Raw genomic sequence first — 20538 nt, forward strand, 5'->3', positions numbered from 1 at the left:
AGTTTGAGACCATGTTTATTTACTGGCAACTGAAACCAAAAGGTCTGGACACTGTGTCAATGTATTGGGCATAGACCCATGCCAGGTTGATGGGCATTAACAACTTGAAAGCAAGATGAGAGCTTTGAGTCCTCACAACTACACTCACCCTGCAGATCTGTTCATAGAAGATCACCTTTTAATTTCTTGTTCACACATAACATGATTGGTTCTCGTGGCACAATGATAATGTCCATACCTCTGAGCCAGAATATCCTGTTTCAAGTTTATTCCACTCTGGAGCTATGTCATAACACATCTGAAAAGGTTGATTAAAAAAAATACACAGTAAATGAAGAGCACTGTTCAACAACCTTTCCAGATCAATCAGCATGAGGAACAGGCAGTGCCATGCAGAATCACTGGTAAACCAATTTGGCAAAGAAGTCAAAGAATAAACGAAGAATTTAAATATATTAGCAATGCTTAGAGACAGAAGCTGATTGGAGGAACAGTGCTATTCTTGTACATGCTGTTCCTCAAATCATTGCTTTTTTAACAGCACTTGTTTCTAGCACCAGACAATGAGTGTTTTCTTTTTCAGGAAAGGGTGTAGTTGGTCAAAGCAAGAAAGACTTTTAGATGCTCAAAAGGCTTTTTAAAAAAAAAATGGGACTGTCAGTTTCCATTGTATAACTGCAGTGTGGAAACAGGCCATTTGGCCCAATCAGTCCACAGCAACCCTCCAAACAGCACCCCACCCAGACTCATCCCTGTAATTATACATTTCCCATGGTTAACACATACATCCCTGCTCAATATGGGTAACTTAGCATGGTCAATCCACCGAATTTACACATCTTTGGACTGTGGGAGGAAACTGGAGATCCAGTGGAATCCCACACAGACAGTTACCTGAGGGTGGAATTGAACCTGGGTTAACCACTGAATTGCCCTTTCATTTCAGTAACTTCACTTCAGGGGTAGGTAATTGGTTGCAAAGTGCTTTGCAAAGTTCTGTGCTGATGGAAGATGTAACATAGTTATATGTGAGATTTCCTCTGCTTTTCTGATTCTAGGAACTTGCACCAACATTTACTATTCATCTCAAAAACTTTAAAATATTCTCTCTCTATAAATATCCACGCATTTTACAAATTGCAACCTTGTACTACATTATGTTGATGATACCTTTCATACTGTTCTCTTAGGTGGTTAACGGCAGAGATTCGCAAATGATGGTTCAGTGGTTAACACTGATGCCTCACAGTTCCAGGGACCCATGTTTGATTCCAGCCTCAGGTGACTGCCTGTGCGGAGCTTGCACATTCTCCCCATGTTTATGTGGGATATCTTTCACAGTCTAAAGATGCAGATTAGGTAGATTAGTCTTGGGAAATACAGGGGTGGTAGGTGAGTTGCTCTTCAGAGGTTCTGTGTGACTTGATGGACCAAGTGGCCTGTTTCTACACTGTGGGGATTCTATGATTAATAATGTTATTGCCTGATGCATTATTTAAAAGCATTAATTGTAACGCAATGTGGAGCCGATATGCTAACTGATTTCAGGATTATCATGAAGGGAGTATCTTCAAGCTTCACATACACCTGATGTTACGGTAAGGAGGATGAGTCATAAGTCCTAAAGGCTGCTTTCCCAGTTGATTGTGGTTGGCTGCTTATTTATATTTCCAGATATGTTTTGTGACAGAGGTATAGTTTCACTTCCATACAATCCCTCATCTGTTCCATGTTCGTGCTTTGAATAAAGATCTTCCCAATCTGTTCAGATTTAGAAATCTTTATAGTCTAGTAAGTCAGTTTGGGCAGGAAGGACTAAACACCTGCAATGTGTTCTTATTTTTTCTTTCAGTTGAAGTGGGTGTCACTGGCAAGCACAGCTTTTGTTCATCCCTAACAGCCCTTGAGTTGGCCCAGTATACAAGGAAGTTTGTGTTGGTATTGGAACCGGTCCAAAAGAGGTTTACAAGAATGATCCCAGAGATGCAGGGTTTGTCATATGCGAAGTGGCTGAGGACTCTGAGTCTGTACTCAATGGAGTTTAGAATGATAAGGGGAGATCTCGTTGAAACTTACACAATACTGCGCAACCTGGATAGAGCGGATTTGGAGAAGATGTTTCACCATTGAGAGAGACTAGAATCTGAGGGCTTCCTCAGAATGAAGGGATGACCCTTTAGAATTGGGATGAGGAATTTATTCAGCCAGAGGGTGGTTAATCTGTGGAACTCATTGCTACGGAAGGCAGTGGAGGTCAAGTCATTGACTGTATTTAAGACAGAGATAGGTTCTTGATTAGTAAGGGGATCAAGGCTTATGGAGAGAAGGCAGGAGAATGGGGTTGAGAAACATATCAGCCATGATCAAATGGCACAACAGATGCAATGGGCTGAATTCCCTAAATATGCTCCTATATCTTATGGACTAGCTGGGCCATTTGAGACGGCAGGTAAGTGGCAGCCACATATTATAGTGCTTCTGAAGTTACATGGAGGCTAGTACCAGTAGGGATGGCCGACAGCCTTCCCCGAAGGATATTTGTGAAGCAGATACCCGCCCAGTAGATTGGTAGGTGTGTTACATGGAGGGGACACGGGTAGTGGGTGGTAAATGCATTAAATGGTGTGGTGTTAAGTGGTAGGTGGGTTATGTGTTGAATGGATAGTTTGGAAAATGGATAGCCATGATGTAGAGATGCCGGTGTTGGACCGGGGTGGACAAAGTCAGAAGTAACACGGCACCAAGGGTTTATTTGAATCACAAGCTTCCGAACACTTCTCTTTTGTCGGGTGACTATAACCTGGTGTCTTTTGACTTTGAAAAAATGGATAGAGTAGAATATGGGTGGGGGTGGTAGCTGGTTAGGATGCCAAGTGGGTAACGTAGTGGCTGAGTGGGGTATTAGGCGCTAAGTGCATAGTTTGATAAATGGCCAATGGGTGTCGCATAAGCGGGTAGATGGCGTGCCGGTGGAGGAGGTCATTTCCACGATTACCGAACAGTTAGAGTCGGCTGCCAGACATTTCCGGAGTGTTCGGGTCAATGAGTCAGTCCTGGGCGAGCGAGGGAACTGCCCACTCAAAGTTCAAACTTCGCCCGAAAGGGCACTCGAGTCGTGAGACAGCGATGATGCGGAGAAACTGGAAGGTGCAGACCAATGGCGCGAGTCGGCCCTGCTCTACGCGGCGGTGGGCGGGATTAGAACGTGGCCCGGAGTGTTCGGAACCGGAACGTCTGCGATTGTTCTCCGATCTGGGCCTCGTTCGATTGCAGCGGGGTGGCGGGTCAGAGCTGGGACGGAATCTCGTCCACACTCTGTATGCAGTTAGCCAGGAAGATGGCTACTGGTAAGCTGGCATGCTCGTGCACTCCCGTTTGTAAACGCCTGTTTCATTTCGAGATTAACATGAACGGAGATATTTTGGGAAGCGAGACCTTGAAAACCCCTTGTCAACAAAAGCTGGTGTGAGCTTGTTAGTGACCGCTCGCCGTTATCCCTATCTAGAGTTAAGAGTTGACATGTTTTTTCTCTTTTGTGTGCGCGGATTTTAACCGAATGCGCAGGTTTGAAGGGCACCGTCGAGAAGCTGTGATACCGCTGACTTGTCAGGATTTTTAGGACTGGCATAGGAAGAAACTGACTCAGTCCGCATTGGGGAAACAGTAAACAGCCTGTCGTTATAGTCTTGGGGTGTCCTTTGCACATTGAACAGTGGCTAAGGGGCAGAGCTCTAAGTCTTGCCCGATTTTTAAGTTGAAGTTTTATAGATTCAGCTTGTTTGGGATAACAGTGAGTACAAGTATAGAGCCTTTAACATAATGACTTCTTTGGGACTGAAATAGCATATAAGCCAGACCGAGTAATAATCGTTAATAATCCTTAGTTGACTTTTTTCACAAATCCTACAGTCTCGTCTCATGCTCACTTTTAATGAGGCTAGTTTGCATTATTATCTGAGCTAGCAAGAATTGCAGATGCTGGAGACATACAGCAAACCAGGTCTCAAGTTGCTATCCGGTGCTTTTAACACGGTAAAACATCATAAGGCACTTAATGTGCATCCTATTTGTTGTAGTGTATATAGCTGTGCAAGATGGAGAAATTTGGGAAGACTGGTGTGATCAGGCCAGACCACATTGAATGCAATGACTACTTTTAATTACTGAAACGTGGGTGACATTCAAGTCTGGCACTGGGGAAATGGACTAAAACCTGATGATAAGCTTCGGGGAATTTTTTTTTAGGGGACACAAACTTTTTGGTGGTTCAGCTTTGGAAGTGTGTGTTTGGAGGAGGGTCTTTTAAAGTTGTGAGATTATTAATAGAAATAGAACAAGAATGGAATAGATAGTGAAGGAGAGAAAATAAACAAACTATTAGAAAATGTGGGGATGTTGTAGGTATCGCAATGAACCAACTGATTTTGGGGTTGTGCTTTTGTGTTCCTGAGATGCTGCTTGGCCTGCTGTGTTCATCCAGCCTCACATTTTATTATCTTGGATTCTCCAGCATTTGCAGTTCCCATTATCTCTGATTTTGGGGTTGATCTGTTTTCCACACCTTATTGGTTTTAGTAGTCCTAGGACCTTTTCTTTCTCAAGTCTTTTTGAGGCATATTTTCCTTTTTTTTATCTTTCAGAGAATGTCAGCTTATTGTTTAAAGTGTACTGCTTGTCAGTAATGACGCTTGTGGCTGCTACTTATACTGTAACATTACGGTACACAAGGACAGTCTTAACAAAGATGTATTTTGCAACCACTGCTGTTTGTATCACGGAAGTCATCAAACTAATTCTGAGTTTAGGTATGTTAATAAGGTAGGTGTAAAACTCACTATTAGTGCTACTTGAAACATATGTTGTATTTTATGACTGATTAGTGAATAAGAAGATAGTATTGTCTTTATTGCAAATCACTTGTGTAAACTATTGCCTTGTCATTATAAACATTTCAATAGACCAAGTCAGCTTAGCTGTGCATCCTAATTTTTACTAATTCTTCTGGCAAGGCCAACATTTGTTGAATCGTCCTAGATTTTCTTTAGTGATTGAGTGGTGACAGAAAGTACTCAAAACTCTAGGAGAATCTCTGCCGTGCACACAGGATTAATTTGGCTGACTGTAAGCTAGTGTGACATGTTTATGATATTCAAGAAGATTCCATAACCTGAACTGACCAGTTGATCTGTTTTTCTGGCTGTGGTTAAGGGGAGAATGATGTCCAATATATTGGTACAATTTGTTCTTCGAGTAGTGTCTGGGATCTTCTTCTGTCCTCATGAACCTGTAGATCAAACAAACTGTTAATTACTGTACACAGTGCAACATTTTCTCTTTGTTATACTGGAAGGTTGTCTAGTTTATGCTTTAAAGTCTGAGTGCATCTGGAGTGAAACAAGGGTCACATGCTGCACTGCATGTCATGTGGTCACTTTTTTCCTGTAGCATATGTTTGTGATGACAAACCCATTTGACTTTGAAAGTTTATTTTAACTTAACATTCTGGTACACACATTCTAACTGTGCATTTGTAGTTCAAGGCCCGAAGAACAACTTTAGCTAATCAATGTTGTTGGGTGATTAATTTCACCAGCTGGTGAAATTGCACTTGAAGTGTGTATTTGGGAGAAGGTCTTTTAAAACTGTCAGATTATTAATAGAAATAGAAAGAGAATGGTTGCCATGTCAAGTGGATGGAGTGAAGGAGGGAAGATAAGCAAACTATTAGAAAATGTGGGGAAGCTGTAAATGTCACAATGAATGAACTGATTTTGACTGATAGTTTTCCCCCCTTTTTGCCAGTCTTTAGATTTTTCCTGTGTCTTTAGGTACTTTTTTTGAGACATATTTTCCTTTTTTTAATCTTTCAGAGAATGTCAACTTTATTGTTTAATATATAATACTTTCCAGTAATGGCGCTTGTGGCTTCCTTCTTGTACTGTTACTAATTCTTAGGTCCGGAGACTTTTGCCTACTTTACTGCAGTTTCCAATCATGGGACAAAATACTAAAAGTATTGCTGATTTCAGTGTGCGGGACATTGGGCAGCTACGCCATGCATGGTCTCCTTGTTTAGTTCATAGTTCTTGGCCAACAAGTAAATAAAACAGAGGTCAATGTCTTCAGTTGGGGTAACCACAGAAACCTGGGATTTCCATCCTCCCTGAATGTAAGTCGGAGTTGACCAACATGGAAAATTTCACCACACTGGGGATGGCGGGTGGTCTCCTGGCTCGTTTCTACAGTAGAAGGAAGAGGATGCCTCTGAGCTATTTTGAAGGAAAATATCTGTTCCTTTGGATTTCTGCTTTTATTGATGTGGCTACCCTCTGAGGCTCTTCCATTTAAATGCTGGGCCCAAAGGTCCTAAACTGCCAAGGTGTTTTAGTGTTTGAACTCGCAAATATGGAGTATTTGATTCTGTGTCCTGTGATAATCAGACACCCATTCCCTATCTGGTACATGCATTTTCATGGCTTTGAGATTGGGCTCTGACAAAGGGTGGCTGGGATACTGCAAATTATGTTTTCCAAGTCAAATTTTATCCCCTTTTCTCCCCCTAGATGTGAGGTGACCAGATGGTCTGTGCCAGTATCCTTTTGCTCTCTGACAATGATTTAACATGTTGCATTGCTTCTATTCTTTTCCTTCCTAAGGGACTCTGGGAGTTTGAGTAGGACGCTGTCAGCTTTACAGGAGCATATACTAAGAAGCCCCAAAGAATTGCTGAAGCTCAGTGTTCCATCGCTAGTGTATGCTGTTCAGAACAATATGGCTTTTGTGGCACTTAGCAATTTGGATGCAGCAGTGTATCAGGTAATGAATATCTGGATACATGAGTCACGAAGACATTATCAAGCCATGTGGGTGTCTTACATTTTTTGAGAAGTATGGTATGTTACTCTTTGACACCTTGAAAAAATAAAAATAGTGATGAGAAAGGACATCAGAATGATGCCAAGTGGAAAGTGTGCTTGGCAAACTGCATTAACTACTCTAAAATGGCTTAACAAATCAGAGACATGCTTTTTTTGGAATTAAAGACCGAGTGTGTTGACAGTGCTGGCAGTTCTGATTTTAAAAGGGATGTAAATGGAACAGATGCAGACCTGTGTCAGCAAGCATGCAGCAGTTGGCTCCAACTCCCTTGCTGGAAGCTTAAAGTTTTCATCCGATATCCTATGTCTGACTTGTCTGTGATGCTGCCTGCCCAGACGACTAGCTCTGTCTTTGGTCACACATGGTCAGTGGAAACTTGGCAAAAATGCTAATGTATGACCAATTCTTTTATAATAGCTCCTCTGAGGAGTCTAGTCCTGAGACTACAAACATGAAGTCTAGCTGATCAAGTATTTTTCTGGTACATAGCAAATGCCACAGTGGACGTGTATGGGAGGGTGAGGAACAAGGTTTTGCTATTGCCTGTGAAATGATAGCATTTGATTATTGGTGATGAGGGCAGGAGGATGGGCATTACATAAACTTGGTGTTGTGAAATCAAAACACAAAGATTTAAGCTAAGTAGTCCCGGAGGAAAACGCCACGTGGGCAAAGAAAAACTTTATTAGCCGTGCATTTCAGTGGCACTTTTGCAATGGATTTGGTGTGTAATCAAATAATGGAATGGACCCTGAATTTAGTTCTCAGATTGTTTTTGGGGAAGGGTTTGTAGAGAGCAGTTTTTTAAAATAATAAAATATATTTGGAGATAAACGTACCAATCATATTGAACTTCTGGTTCTTGTATGCAAGTCGTATCAGACCAGTATATCTCCTTTGTCGTTTTGCTGGCTTATCTTTGTGTTTTTGTTGGGACATGGTGCAGGTTTCTCTGTCTGCTTTGCACTGACCAGCTGCCAACTTGAAAGATGTACCAGATAAGTTCAGCATACCTTAAACCAGAGGCCTTTTTAATTTAACTATACAAAACTTGTATTGCTAACTTATAAGAATCGAAGTTCAAAGTAAAAACTGATTACTCGATAATTTACAATGTCTCTCAGCATGGTAATCACTGAAATAATTTAGCATGCCCAGGGTATTTTTTTAGCTGGGCCAGTTGGAAAGAAAAGAGTAGAATTTCTGTTTTCTCTTAAATTATATTTGCATTTTCTTTTGAAGGTGACCTATCAACTAAAGATCCCCAGTACAGCATTGTGCACAGTCTTTATGCTGAACCGCTCACTCAGCAAGCTGCAGTGGGCATCTGTGTTTATGCTCTGTGCTGGGGTAACGTTAGTCCAATGGAAGCCTGTGGAAACTACAAAGGTGCAGGTAAGTAATTGGAGATGGGGAGATGGCTTCAGTGAAGCGTTGATGCTGGCATGGACTGGTTGGGCAGAACAGTCTACTTATTTGCTATATTTTCCAAATTATTTAACACGTTGGCAAAATAAAACTTTGCAGCCTGTTTAAGATCAACCTGTGATATCACCACAAAAGACTGTTGTTTTCATTTGCTTTAGTATGAAGGCTCTTAACAAACAAGTGGAATCAGTCAATCAACTAATTCTGCCACAATTAGCATTGATTTGCTGTTATACACTTATAATGCTTAAGATCTGCCTTTACCATTTTGAGTCATATAAAGCTCAATGACCTTTTGCTGCAAGTATGTGGATGTCAGATGGAGACAAAATTGTGTGGTGGTAATTCACATGATGAATCGTCAGTTGACTTGAAATACTGAAAAAAATTCTTTGGAGTCATAGAGATGTACAGCATAGAAACAGACCTTTCAGTCCAGCTTGTCCTTGCCGATCAAATATCCTAAATGAATCTAGACCCATTTGTCAACATTTGGCTGTATCCCTCTAAACCTTTCCTATTCATATAGCTACCCAGATGCCTTTTAAATATTGTACTTGTTCCAGCCTCGACCAGTTCCCTCTGGCAACTGATTCCATACTTGCACCGCCCACTGCATGAAAAAGTTGCCCCTCAAGCCCCTTTTAAATCATTCCTTTCTCACCTTAAACTTATGCCCTCTAGTTTTTTGACTCCCCCACCACAGGGAAAATACTTTGACTATTTACCCTATCCATGCCCTTCATCGTTTTATAAACCTCTATAAGGTCACCCCCTAAGCTTCCAACATTCCAGGGAAAATAGCCCCAGCCTAATCAGTTTCTCCCTATAGCTCAAACGCTCTAATTCTGGCAACATCCTTGTAAATCATTTCTGAACCCTTTTCAAGTTTTACAACAGCTTTCCAAAAGCAGGGAGACCAACATTGCACACAGTATTCCAAAAATGGCCTAGCCAATGCCCTTTAGAGCCATAGTGTGACCTCTCAAATCCTGTACTTAATGCCCAGTGCATTGAAGAAAGCATACCTATCTATCTATGACACGTCTTTCAAGGAACTATGAACCTGAACTCCAAGGTGTCTTTGTTTAACAACAGTCTCTAGGACCTTATTAAGTGAATAAGTCCAGCCCTGATTTGCCTTTACAAAATGCAGCACCTCAAAATTAAATTCCATCTGCTGTTCCTTACCCCATTAGACCATCTGATCAAGATCCTGTTGTTCTTTGAAATAACCTTCTTTACTGTCCGCAACACCTCTAATTTTGGTATCGGGTGCATACTTACTAACCGTACCTTCTGTGTTCACATCCAGATCATTTATAAGAATGATGAAAAGCAATGGACCCAGCACCAATCCTTTTGGCATACCGCTGATCACAAACCTCTAGTCTGAAAAACAACCCACCACTACTCCTCTCTGTCTTCTATCTTTGAGCTAGTTCTGTGTCCAAATAGCCAGTTTGCCCTGTATTCCATGTGATCTAGCCTTGCTAACCAGTCTACTATGAGGAACCTTGTCGAATGCCTTACTGAAGTCCATGTAGATCATGTCCACCCCTCTGCCCTCATTAATCCTCTTTGTTACTTCTTGAAAAAACCCAATCAAGTTGGTGAGACACCATTTCCCTCACACAAAGCCATGCTGACTATCCCTAATTAGTCCTTGCATTTCCAAATACATGTAAATCCTGTCCCTCAGGGTTACCTTCAACAACTTGTCCACCACCGATATCAGGCTCACCAGTCTGTGGTTCCCTGGCTTTTCCTCACCACATTTCTTAAATAGTGGCACTATGTTTGCTAGCCTCTGGTCTCCTGGCACTTCTGTGGTTTTTGATACAAATATCTCAGCAAGGGGCCCAGCAATCACTTCCTTAGCTTCCCACAGAGTACGAGGGTACACCTGATCAGATCCCAGGGATTTATCCACCCTTATGCATTTTAAGATATCTGGCATCACCACCTTTGGAAAATGGACATATTTCAAGATGCGGCTATTTATTTCCCCACACTCTGTATCTTGAGGAAATCTCTCTCATTGTAAATCACACCTCTTTGAAAGGAATGATGCCATGTTTTGACTGTTTCCGTCCCCCGCCCGGCCGAAGATTTAGAAAAAACTGAAAGAACTGCGGATGCTGTAAATCAGGAACAAAAACTGAAATTGCTGGAAAAGCTCAGCAGGAATGGCAGATTCTGTGAAGGAAAAATTTGAGTTAACGTTTCGGGTCCAGTGTCCCTTCCTCAGAACTCAGAAAATTTAGCAAGTTATTTTGAAGCTTAGCATATTCACGGAAATCTAAAAATTGCTCTGGCGTGGGGGAAGGGGCTGGCAATGCAATCTTTAATCACCAAACTTTCCTTGGATAGTTTAAGAAAGTGTCTCAGTAATCAAACTGCTTTGTGCCCGGTCAGGGAATTGTTGGTGCCTGGTGCATAAGCTGCATATTCCAACTGTATGGAGAGGCAGGTCAGATCCGGAAATGGACAGTCATTCTCGTTTTGAAAGCAAATGCTGCAGGCATTCTGGTGTCTTCGATGTAGCAATTAGAAATGCCGGAGAGCAGTTGGCTTACAGAAACACAGAATCCCCACAGTGCAGAAAGAGGCCATTTGTCCCATCAAGTCTGCACCAACCCTTTGTAGAGCTTGTCACCCAGACCCACACCTCCCATCTGGTAATCTGACGTGGGAATTTTACCTACACATCCCGGGACACTGGGCAATTTTTCGCATGACCAATCTTTCTATCCTGCACATCTTTGGACTGTGGAAGGAAACTGGAGCACCTGGAGGAAACCCACACAGACGTGGGGAGAATGTGTAAACTCCCCATGGACAGTTAACCAAGGCTAGACTCGAACCTGGGTCTCTGCTAACTACTTATTTGAATTTTGCATGATTGCTAGTTTGCTGATTTGATGAAGGGTAAGGTCAATATTCCCTGTAGTCTGTATGACCCTGCAGCAGCTGAGAAAAACCTGCACACCCTCCGTCATTCTCTACTCTGTGATTTCTGCCCTGCTTTAAATATACCATGCCCAAAATATCAGAACACCACGTATGGACAACTAAGCTTAGAGGGAAGAGATAACAAGGTGTAGAGCTGGATGAACACAGCAGGCCGAGCAGGAACGCTGACGTTTCGGGCCTGGACCCTTCTTCAGAGTCTTATTTGTACATTTCTGTTTTCCATACAAATCAAACCAATTTTGCAACTCTGATCTGATTCACCAAAATAGTCTTGTGCTATTCATGTACAATAAGGAGGCCAGTCTTCACAGCTTGTTTACTCATACTGCAGGTTGAACAGAATCCAGTTTTGGGATTTGTTGCCATAGCCATTGCAGTGTTGTGTTCTGGATTTGCAGGTAAGTAGATGTAACCTGATAAAGCATTAAATCTTCTCTTTCTTGTTTAAGATAATTCCTTGCCAATATAGTTTCTTGGTTGAATGTACGTCACTGTTATGTTAATTGTTAATTAGGTATCAAATTGCCTGTAATCTTCATAATTCCCAGATATGAGGGGTTTCAGCCCAAAATGTTGATGAAGGCTTTGTATACCTATAGCATGACTTTGAATCTCTACAACCAATTCCTTATCCCGGCTAATAGATTAAATCAGATTAGATTAGATTCCCTACAGTGTGGAAACAGGCCCTTCGGCCCAACAAGTCCACACCGTCCTTTTGAAGCATCCCACCCAGACCCCACCCCCTATAACCCCCACACCCCTGAATACAATCGGCAATTTAGCACGTTCAATACACCTAGCCTGCATATCTTTGGACTGTGGGAGGAAACCAGAGCACCTGGAGGAAACCCACGCAGACTCGAGAATGTGCAAACTCCACACAGACAGTTGCCCGAGGCTGGAATCAAACCCAGGTCCCTGGCGCTGTGAGGCTGCAGTGTTAACCACTGAGCCACCGTGCTGCCCAAAGTTTGTGCTCAATTTCATGAGTTCCTTTCTCGAGTATTCTTAGACGAATACAAGATGTTAAACTTTAGCGAAAATGATGCTGAAGTGCTTGGAATTAGACCCACTATTCTATTGGTGATCTAAAAAAGGCTTTGCGTATTGATTTCATGAGTTCAGGTTAAAATTACGGAATCATTTTAATGGTTTGCTTAATTGATAATCTTAAACCCAAGGTGCAATAGAGGATAATGTGGGAAAATATGATGTTTTTCATGTTTGAAGGGTGAACAGAGTGTAATTTTAAGTGGGGGGAAAACCTGCAGAAAGCTGCAACACAGGGATTTTGAGGTTCTTGTCTATGAAACACAGAAAGCTAGCGCATACAGCAGGTAATCAGGAAGGCTAATGGAATGTTGGCCCTTATTTCAAGGGGGTTGGAGTATATGAGTAGAGAAGTCTATTTGCAACTGTACAAGTGCTGGTGAGGCCACATCGGGAGAACTGAGAGGGTTTGGTCCCCTTATTTAAGGGAAGCTATCATTTCATTGAAGGCCGTCCAGAGAAGGTTCACTATGATCCCTGATATGGAGGGATTGTCAAATGGGCAAAAGCTAAACAGTTTGGGACATTACCCGCTGGAGTTTAGAAGAATGAGAGGGTGATCTAATTGAAACATATAAGGTTCTTCAAGGTGCTGGACAGGTTAAATGCTGAGAGGGTATTTTCCATGGGGAGCAGTTAGGACCAGAGGGCATAGTGTCAGAATAAAAGACATCAAATTTAATTTGTGATGAGGAGGAATTTCTTCTGAGTGTTGTGAAATTTTGGAACTCTACCACAGAGCTGTGGGGCAGAATCCTTCTGTATATTTAAGGCTGAGATAGATATGATTCTAGATCTTAGGGGAAATGAGGATTACAGGGAAAATGTTGGTAAGTGACCATGAGGAATGTCAGATCAGCAATGATTCTGTTGAATGGTGGAGCAGGCCCAAGGAGCCATACAGCCCACTCCTGCTCCTGTTTCTTATGGTTTTAATCTAATCCTGGCCAAGGTATCTTCAATAGCGAATAGTGACAAAAATATACTGTCTGGTACAGGACCAGTAGTTTTCACATTATGTATGGGGGTCAGTAACAATTTACTGGTCTTTGTTAGAATTTGTTTGGCAGATAGACAGTATAGGAAGGTGTACCAGGAAATGCACTGGGCATACCTAAGAACGAGACGTCAACCTGGTGAAGCTACCAAACAGGACTACTTGCACACCAAACAGTATAAGCAGCAAGTGATAGAGACAACCGATCCCACAATCAGTGGATCAGATCCAGGCTCTGCAGTCCTGCCACATTCAGCTTTGAATGGTGGTGGACAATTAAACAATGCACTGGAGGAGGAGACTCCACAAATATCCCCATCTCCACTGATATAAAGCGGTGCGCATCAGCGCAAAAGTTCTGGCAGAACATTTGCAGCAAACTTCAGCCGGAAATGCTGAGTATATGATACATCAAAGCCACCTCCAGTGGTCCCCAACATTGCAGATACCAGTCTTCAGCCAATTTGATTCACTCCATGTGATATTAAGAAATGGTTGGAGACTCCGGATATTGCAAAGGCTACCAGCCTTGAAAACATTCTGGCAATTGTCCTGAAGACTTGTGCTCCACAATACGCCACTCCCTAAGCCCAGCTGTTCCAATACAGTTACTAAACTGGCATCTATCCAACAGCATGGAAATTGACCAGATACGTCCTGTATCCAAAAAGCAGGGCAAACTCAACCCAGCTAATTACCACCCCATCAGTCTCCATTCAATCATCAGTAAAGTGATGGAAGGTGTTATCAACAGTGCTATAGTGCAGCACCTGCTCAGTGATGCCCATTTTGGGTGCTGCCAGGGCCACTCAACTCCTAACCTCGTTACAGACTTGGTTCAAACATGGACAAAAGAGTTGAATTCCAGAGTGGGGGGTGAGAGTGCTCGCTAGCCCTTGACATCCAGGCTGCATTTGACTAAGTGTGGCATCAAGGAGCCTGAGCAAAACTGGAATCAATGGACATCAGGGGCAAACTCTCCAGTTTTCGGAGTCATACATGATTAAGATGATCGTGGTTGTTAGAGGTCAGTTACCTGAGCTCCAGGACATCTCTGCAGGAGTTCCACAGGGTAGTGACCTAGACCCAACCATCTTTAGCTGCTTCAGCAATGGCCTTCCCGCCTTCAGGATAGGAGGTGCTTGCTGATGATTGCACAATATTCAGCAAGTCCTCAGAGACTGAAGCAGTTCATGTTCAAATGTAACAAGATCTGGATAATATGTAGGCTTTGCCTGACAAATGGCAAATAACATTTGTGCCACACAAATGCCAGGCTTTGACCAAGAAGAGGCAATCTAGCCACAGTCCCTTGATATTCAATGGTGTTACCATCACCAGATCTCCCACCATTAACATTCTGGGGGTTACCTTTGACCAGAAACTCAACTGGACTGAGCCACATAAACATAATGCCTACAAGAGCAGGCCAAAGGCTAGGAATGCTGCAACGAGTAACTCACCACCTGACTCCCCAAAGCCTGCTGCCATCTACAAGGCACAAGTCAGGAGTGTGATGGAATATTTCCCACTTGCCTGGATGAGTGCAGCTCCAACAACCCTCAAGCTTGTAACCACCAGGACAAAGCAGCCTGCTTCATTGGCACTAAATCCACACTCCTTCCACCACTGCTCAGTAGCAGCAGTATGTACTATCTACACAATGCATTTCAGCAACTCACCAAAGATCATTAGACAGCACCTTCCAAACCTTCAACCACATCCATCTAAAAGGACCAGGTACAGCAGATGCAATGGGAACGCCATCTGCAAGTTCCCTTTCAAGTCACTCACCTTCCAGACTTGGAAATATCTCACTGTTCCTTCACTGTCAATGGGTGGGTCAAAATCCTGGAGTTCCCTCCCTAATGGCATTGTGGGTCAACCCACAGCAGGTGGACTGCAACAGTTCAAGAAGATAGCTCACCACCATCTTCTCAAGGGCAACCAGGGATGGGCAAGAAATGCTGGCCAGCCAGCAATGCCCACCTCCTACAAATGAATAAGGAAAGGTGGAGGATTTTCTGCGTGAAGTTTCTAAAGGCATAAAGAGGCTGTGTACAGCACTAGAATTTGAAATCAGAATAAAATGCTGGAAATACTCAACTGTTTCAACTGGCTGACCTTTCATCAGAGCTATGTCAGTTTAAATACAGTAAGCTCCCACTGGTTACAGTTCCATCCTTTGTAAATTCACTGATCTGAACAGTGTTTACTGTATACCTCTTTGATCTCCGCTTGTCAGTAGTAAGCAAGATTTGCACTTGTAAAGAAAAATAACTTGCCTGGAGTAAAAGTGTGCATGCCTCACACAAAAAACAAAAAGTAACAGCACAGGAACAGTCCCTCCAAGCCTGGACCAAGAAACTTGGGCTTGTCTGGGAGTTGAACCTGGGACCTCTCACCTGTAACCCTGTACAGTAACCTAGACGAGAATCACATCCCTAGACCAACAAGCCATTCCCAAACACAAACACCCAGCGTGGGGCTCAAACCCATGACCCTGAGATTAATGGTCTAATGTTTTATCGACTGTGTATTACAGTTTTCCATATATTCACCATTTGTGAAAATCACCATGACACCTCCAAGAGAGCATCCCCAGCAACCAATGAGACTTAACTGTAATGCACATTATCTAAGGCTAACAATCTGATCATAGAACCATAAAACATAGGAACACAGGTAGGCCATTCAGCCCATTGAATGGCCGAGCAGACTCGGTGAGATGACTGATCTGATGATCCTCAACTCCAATTTCTGTTGTCTTCCCCATAATCTTTGAGTCCATCACAGATTAAAAATTTGTCTACCTCAGCCTTGAATATTTTTAATAAAAGAAAAGCACTATGGATGCGGAAAATCTCAAACAAGAGTTAATGTTTTTAGTTGAGAATAACTTTTCAGGAGTTCAGTGGTTGTTGCTGAGGATTCTTAACCCAGCTCCAAAGAAACTGCCAGCATTAAGGTAGTGTGGTGCAGTGCGATCAAATACGTTTCTGCACCTGAAATTTCCAAATAGCTGTGGAATAGGAATTGAGAGTCTTTCGCAAGTTAAATTTTTGTTAGGTATGATGAGCTGCTAAAAGTAGTGAATGACTTTCAGCTTTGCACAAATTATGCACTGAGTTCAACAAGAGTAGATTACAGCTTTTTCAAACTGATTATCTTCCAGAATATGGCAGGCCTACTGTTCTTGGGCTGGAGTTCAAGGTGAATTCCGCATCAGCCCAGTGTGAGTGGAGAAAGTGCAGTAAAGAGTAGTTAGGATTTTAAATGCTTGCTGATCTGATTTTAAGAGTATTTAGTGAGAGTCAAATGTTTTACTTGTGCTTTTGATATTGTTCATCTGATATGTTTCATTTCTGTCCGACGTAGGTGTTTACTTTGAGAAGGTATTGAAAAGTTCTGAAACCTCTCTGTGGGTGAGGAACATACAGATGTATATCTCTGGCATTGCAGTCACTGCATTTGGAGTTTATGTCACTGATGGTGCCCAAGTGATGGAGAAGGGCTTTTTCTTCGGATACACCCACTGGGTCTGGTTTGTTGTATGTGAGTACCGTTATCTTCTTAGTGAAATGAATAATTTTATTGTTATATTAAAACAGTTCAAGTTCTGCATGGTAAAGTCAGGAATCTCATTTCCTCAAATAGAAAGATTGTACGTGGTGAGAGAGAACATTTGGTGCCCAGGCGTGATTCTTTTAGAGATGGCAATGCAAGTAGATAAGGCCATAAACAAAAGGACCAATCTTCCGGTCTGTGACACACAATTCTTATTTTTGATGGAATCCTGTTGCATTTCTGGTGGGATGGTTATTCAGTCCACTCCAATTCAGGCTCATTTCCGGTTTAATAATTTGTTCGGTGAGTTCTGTGGGATTCCTGGTTCTGGGAAGCTTTCCTGAGCTGGCTTTCGGAATTTTGCTGTAGGAGCTTCTGCAGACTTGGCATGATACAATGTACTAAATACCTTCGAACCATGCTTCGCAAACCTTTTCCTAGTGTGACCCTGTTATTTTTTTACTGCCCTTTGGTTTGCATGTCCCCATACTGAATATTCGGGGTGTGTGGTTTATTGAATGCTTTAAATGAGGTTGGTTTCATTTGCTGAGTAGGGTTCATCTGTAAGGTCTCGAAGGACCATCTGCTTGTCGACTTTTAACTCGGCAGCGCTCCTGCCATTGAGTTTGGTTTTCACCCCCACCCTCATTGTAGTGTCTGCTGACTATAGAAAAGACTGCAACAAGACAAGCTTACTCCAATGGTATCATCACTCCTGCGCTCTCCTGCACCATTTAGAGCTAGAATTGCAAAACTGTGGGACTAGTATTGCCTCAGTGATAATGGGAACTGCAGATGCTGGAGAATCCAAGATAATGAAATGTGAGGCTGGATGAACACAGCAGGCCCAGCAGCATCTCAGGAGCACAAAAGCTGCCGTTTCGGGCCTAGACCCTTCATCAGAGGTCTAGGCCCGAAACGGCAGCTTTTGTGCTCCTGAGATGCTGCTGGGCCTGCTGTGTTCATCCAGCCTCACATTTCATTATCTTGGACTAGTATTGCCTCCCAGGTTCAGGTCCCTCCCAAGCACTCGAGTTGCCTGTGCATCATTGCTGCATTGTCATTGGGTAAAAGTCCTGGCTGCTATGGGAGTGCCATCAGCACAAGGACTCGCAGGTCCAGGGAGAAGGCTTCCTGACTGCCATCACAATAAAAGGCCTTGTCAGTGTTTCTCACATTTTGAGTTAAAACAAACATTAAATCTAGACGCTAACAATTTGCTATCTTCAGTTAATTATCTCTACAGTGATCATTTTGCTTTCACCTCCACAGTGTTAGCAAGCCTTGGAGGTCTGTATACCTCAGTTGTTGTGAAGTACACAGATAACATCATGAAGGGATTCTCAGCTGCTGCAGCAATAGTCATTTCCACAGTTGCTTCTATGCTGTTGTTTGGCTTGCAGATAAGTAAGTATTATCTTTTCCTAATGTTGGCTTTCACTGTCAAAATGATGCGTGCCATGTCAGTGTAGTGACGCTTTTCGCCTCTTGAACAAATAGGGTTTGTTTGGATGAGCAGAGATTCTGTGAACATTGGGGTTATTTTGGTGAAAACAGGGGCTAAATCAGTCCTGTCTTATTAAGACATACATATGTTCAAACGTCTGGTTTAGCACACACATTTTTGGTCTGAGAATTTCAGGAATATATTTCTGAAGACCTGAAACGTCAGCTTTCCTGTTCCTCTGGTGCTGCTTGGCCTGCTGTGGTCATCCAGCTCTACACCTTATTATCTCCGGATTATATACTGTTTGGTCAAAACTGCACCAATATTCAAAGTCCTTCACAAAGTATTCAAATGTGTTTCAAAAGTCCTCTTCAACTTTCCAGCAACAAATGAACAATTGAAGATTATCTCCAAGTTCCCAGCAACTTGGGAGGAAGCAAAGGATATTCAGCAAAGGAGGGCTCAGAAAAGATTTACCTGGATGTTGCCGGGAATGGAAGGTTGTGTTATAAGGGGAGGCTGGATAGGCTGGGATTTTTTTCACTGGAGCAAAGGTGGTGGAGGGGTGACCCTATGGAAGTCTCTAAAATCGTGAGGGGCGTAGATAGGGTGAATGGCAGGTGTGTTTTCTCTAGGGTTGGGAATTTCAAGACCAGGGGACATATTTTTAACATGAGAGGAGAAATATTTATGAGGGGAAACTTTTTTTTTTAAACTGAGGGTGGTTCATGTTTGGAATGAACTTCCAAAGGGAGTGGTGGATGAGGGTGATAATGGGAACTGCAGATGCTGGAGAATCCAAGATAACAAAGTGTGGAGCTGGATGAACACAGCAGGCCAAGCAGCATCTCAGGAGCAGAAAAGCTGAGGGTACAGTTTACAATGTTTAAAAGACGTTTGAATAAGTGAACGAATAAGAAATGTTTGAAAGGATATGGGCCAAGCACAGACAGGGGGACTAGTTTAGTTTGGGATTATGGTCAGTATGGAATGATTAGACCAAATGTCTGTTTCCATGCTGTATGACTCTATTAAACTGCAAATATGTTCTATGTACGGGACAGCATGGATGAAGAATAGTGCATCTGAAAGTTTTTGCCATGTTGTGCAATGTATTAACAAATATCAAACTATTTTTCTAATGTATGTGAAGTAATTTTTCTTCTTTTCATTTCAGCTCCCACCTTTGTATCTGGAGCCATTCTTGTATGCATTTCAATATATTATTATGGTTTACCAAAGCAAAATACAATGACAATTCAACAGACTGTGACAGAGAAGTCCAAACAGCCACTGGAAGATGTGTGATCATAAACGCTTCATTAGGGAAAAACATGAAGAATAAAAGATCACCTTATCTGCATCTTTAAGATTTTGCAAGGGATGTGGATATTTTTTAAAAATCCTACATTGGTTGTTGATTCATCAATTTTGTTTTGCACTTGGTGTCGACAAGGTGAAGGTCTGGTATGCATTATGACAATCCAAGAAACACACCCAGTTATTCATCGAGTTTATGAAGAAGCCGTTTTTTTAAAAGTCTACTTCCTAAAAGTTCTGGTAATTTGGAGTCATGTTTCGAACAGCCACAGAAGTCTTTGTTAGGTTTTTGTTTCAGATGCCTCTTTAAATGTAAACTTTAAACGTCAGTGCTTTGCAGCTGCAATGTTTGTCACACTTTTAGTTGCTGGTTAATTCAATATTTGGCCCCCCAGTTCGTATCAGGAACAATGGTTCCTATGAAAATCCTGATGCTACTGTGTATCTTTTGGTCCATTATCCCTACTGTTAGATTAATTTTGAGTAGTTGTCTCTGTGTCTGAAAGTAGGGCAGCTCACTCATAATTCCGTAGTGTGATTTGGCTTGAATATATACAAAAATTTTTTTTTTCAAAATTGCTGTTTATGTTGTAATTTATGTTTTACACAACATTAATTATTTTTAAATTGCATGCTTATCATGCATAGTATCAACATTGACATCATACAGCACCTAGATTTGAGACAAAATGACTGGTTTTGATCTGATCTCTTAAACTTTGAATTCGTCTGTGTGCAGTATCAGCATAATCTAAAAGTTTGTACTTGGTGTTACAAATCCGGGAATTAGTGTGTATTCTGAAACCCCTTTTCATGTCGTTGACAAAGACATAGCAATTACCAAGACGTTTCCATTGGTCTAATCAAACAT

The 20538-nt window shown here is 42.1% G+C and overlaps 1 protein-coding gene across 3 annotated transcripts; it reads left to right on the plus strand.

Moving 5' to 3' along the window:
• The first annotated feature begins 2975 nt into the window (after nucleotides 1-2975).
• On the plus strand, nucleotides 2976-20136 carry slc35a1 (solute carrier family 35 member A1). 3 transcript variants are annotated; one of them, XM_048531122.2, is made up of 8 exons: nucleotides 2976-3147; nucleotides 4641-4818; nucleotides 6657-6816; nucleotides 8122-8274; nucleotides 11615-11681; nucleotides 16712-16888; nucleotides 18173-18307; nucleotides 19525-20136. In XM_048531122.2, the coding sequence occupies exons 2-8, from the start codon at nucleotides 4682-4684 to the stop codon at nucleotides 19653-19655; spliced, it is 960 nt and encodes a 319-aa protein (XP_048387079.1). In that variant the 5' UTR covers nucleotides 2976-3147; nucleotides 4641-4681; the 3' UTR covers nucleotides 19656-20136. The 3 variants fall into 3 exon arrangements, with proteins under 3 accessions (XP_048387079.1, XP_048387076.1, XP_048387077.1); XM_048531119.2 differs by lacking the exon at nucleotides 2976-3147 and adding an exon at nucleotides 3154-3347; XM_048531120.2 differs by lacking the exon at nucleotides 2976-3147 and adding an exon at nucleotides 3378-3463.
• Nucleotides 20137-20538: the final 402 nt, after the last annotated feature.

The sequence above is a fragment of the Stegostoma tigrinum genome, chromosome 4, assembly GCF_030684315.1.
Source record: "Stegostoma tigrinum isolate sSteTig4 chromosome 4, sSteTig4.hap1, whole genome shotgun sequence".
Taxonomy (NCBI): Eukaryota; Metazoa; Chordata; class Chondrichthyes; order Orectolobiformes; family Stegostomatidae; genus Stegostoma; species Stegostoma tigrinum.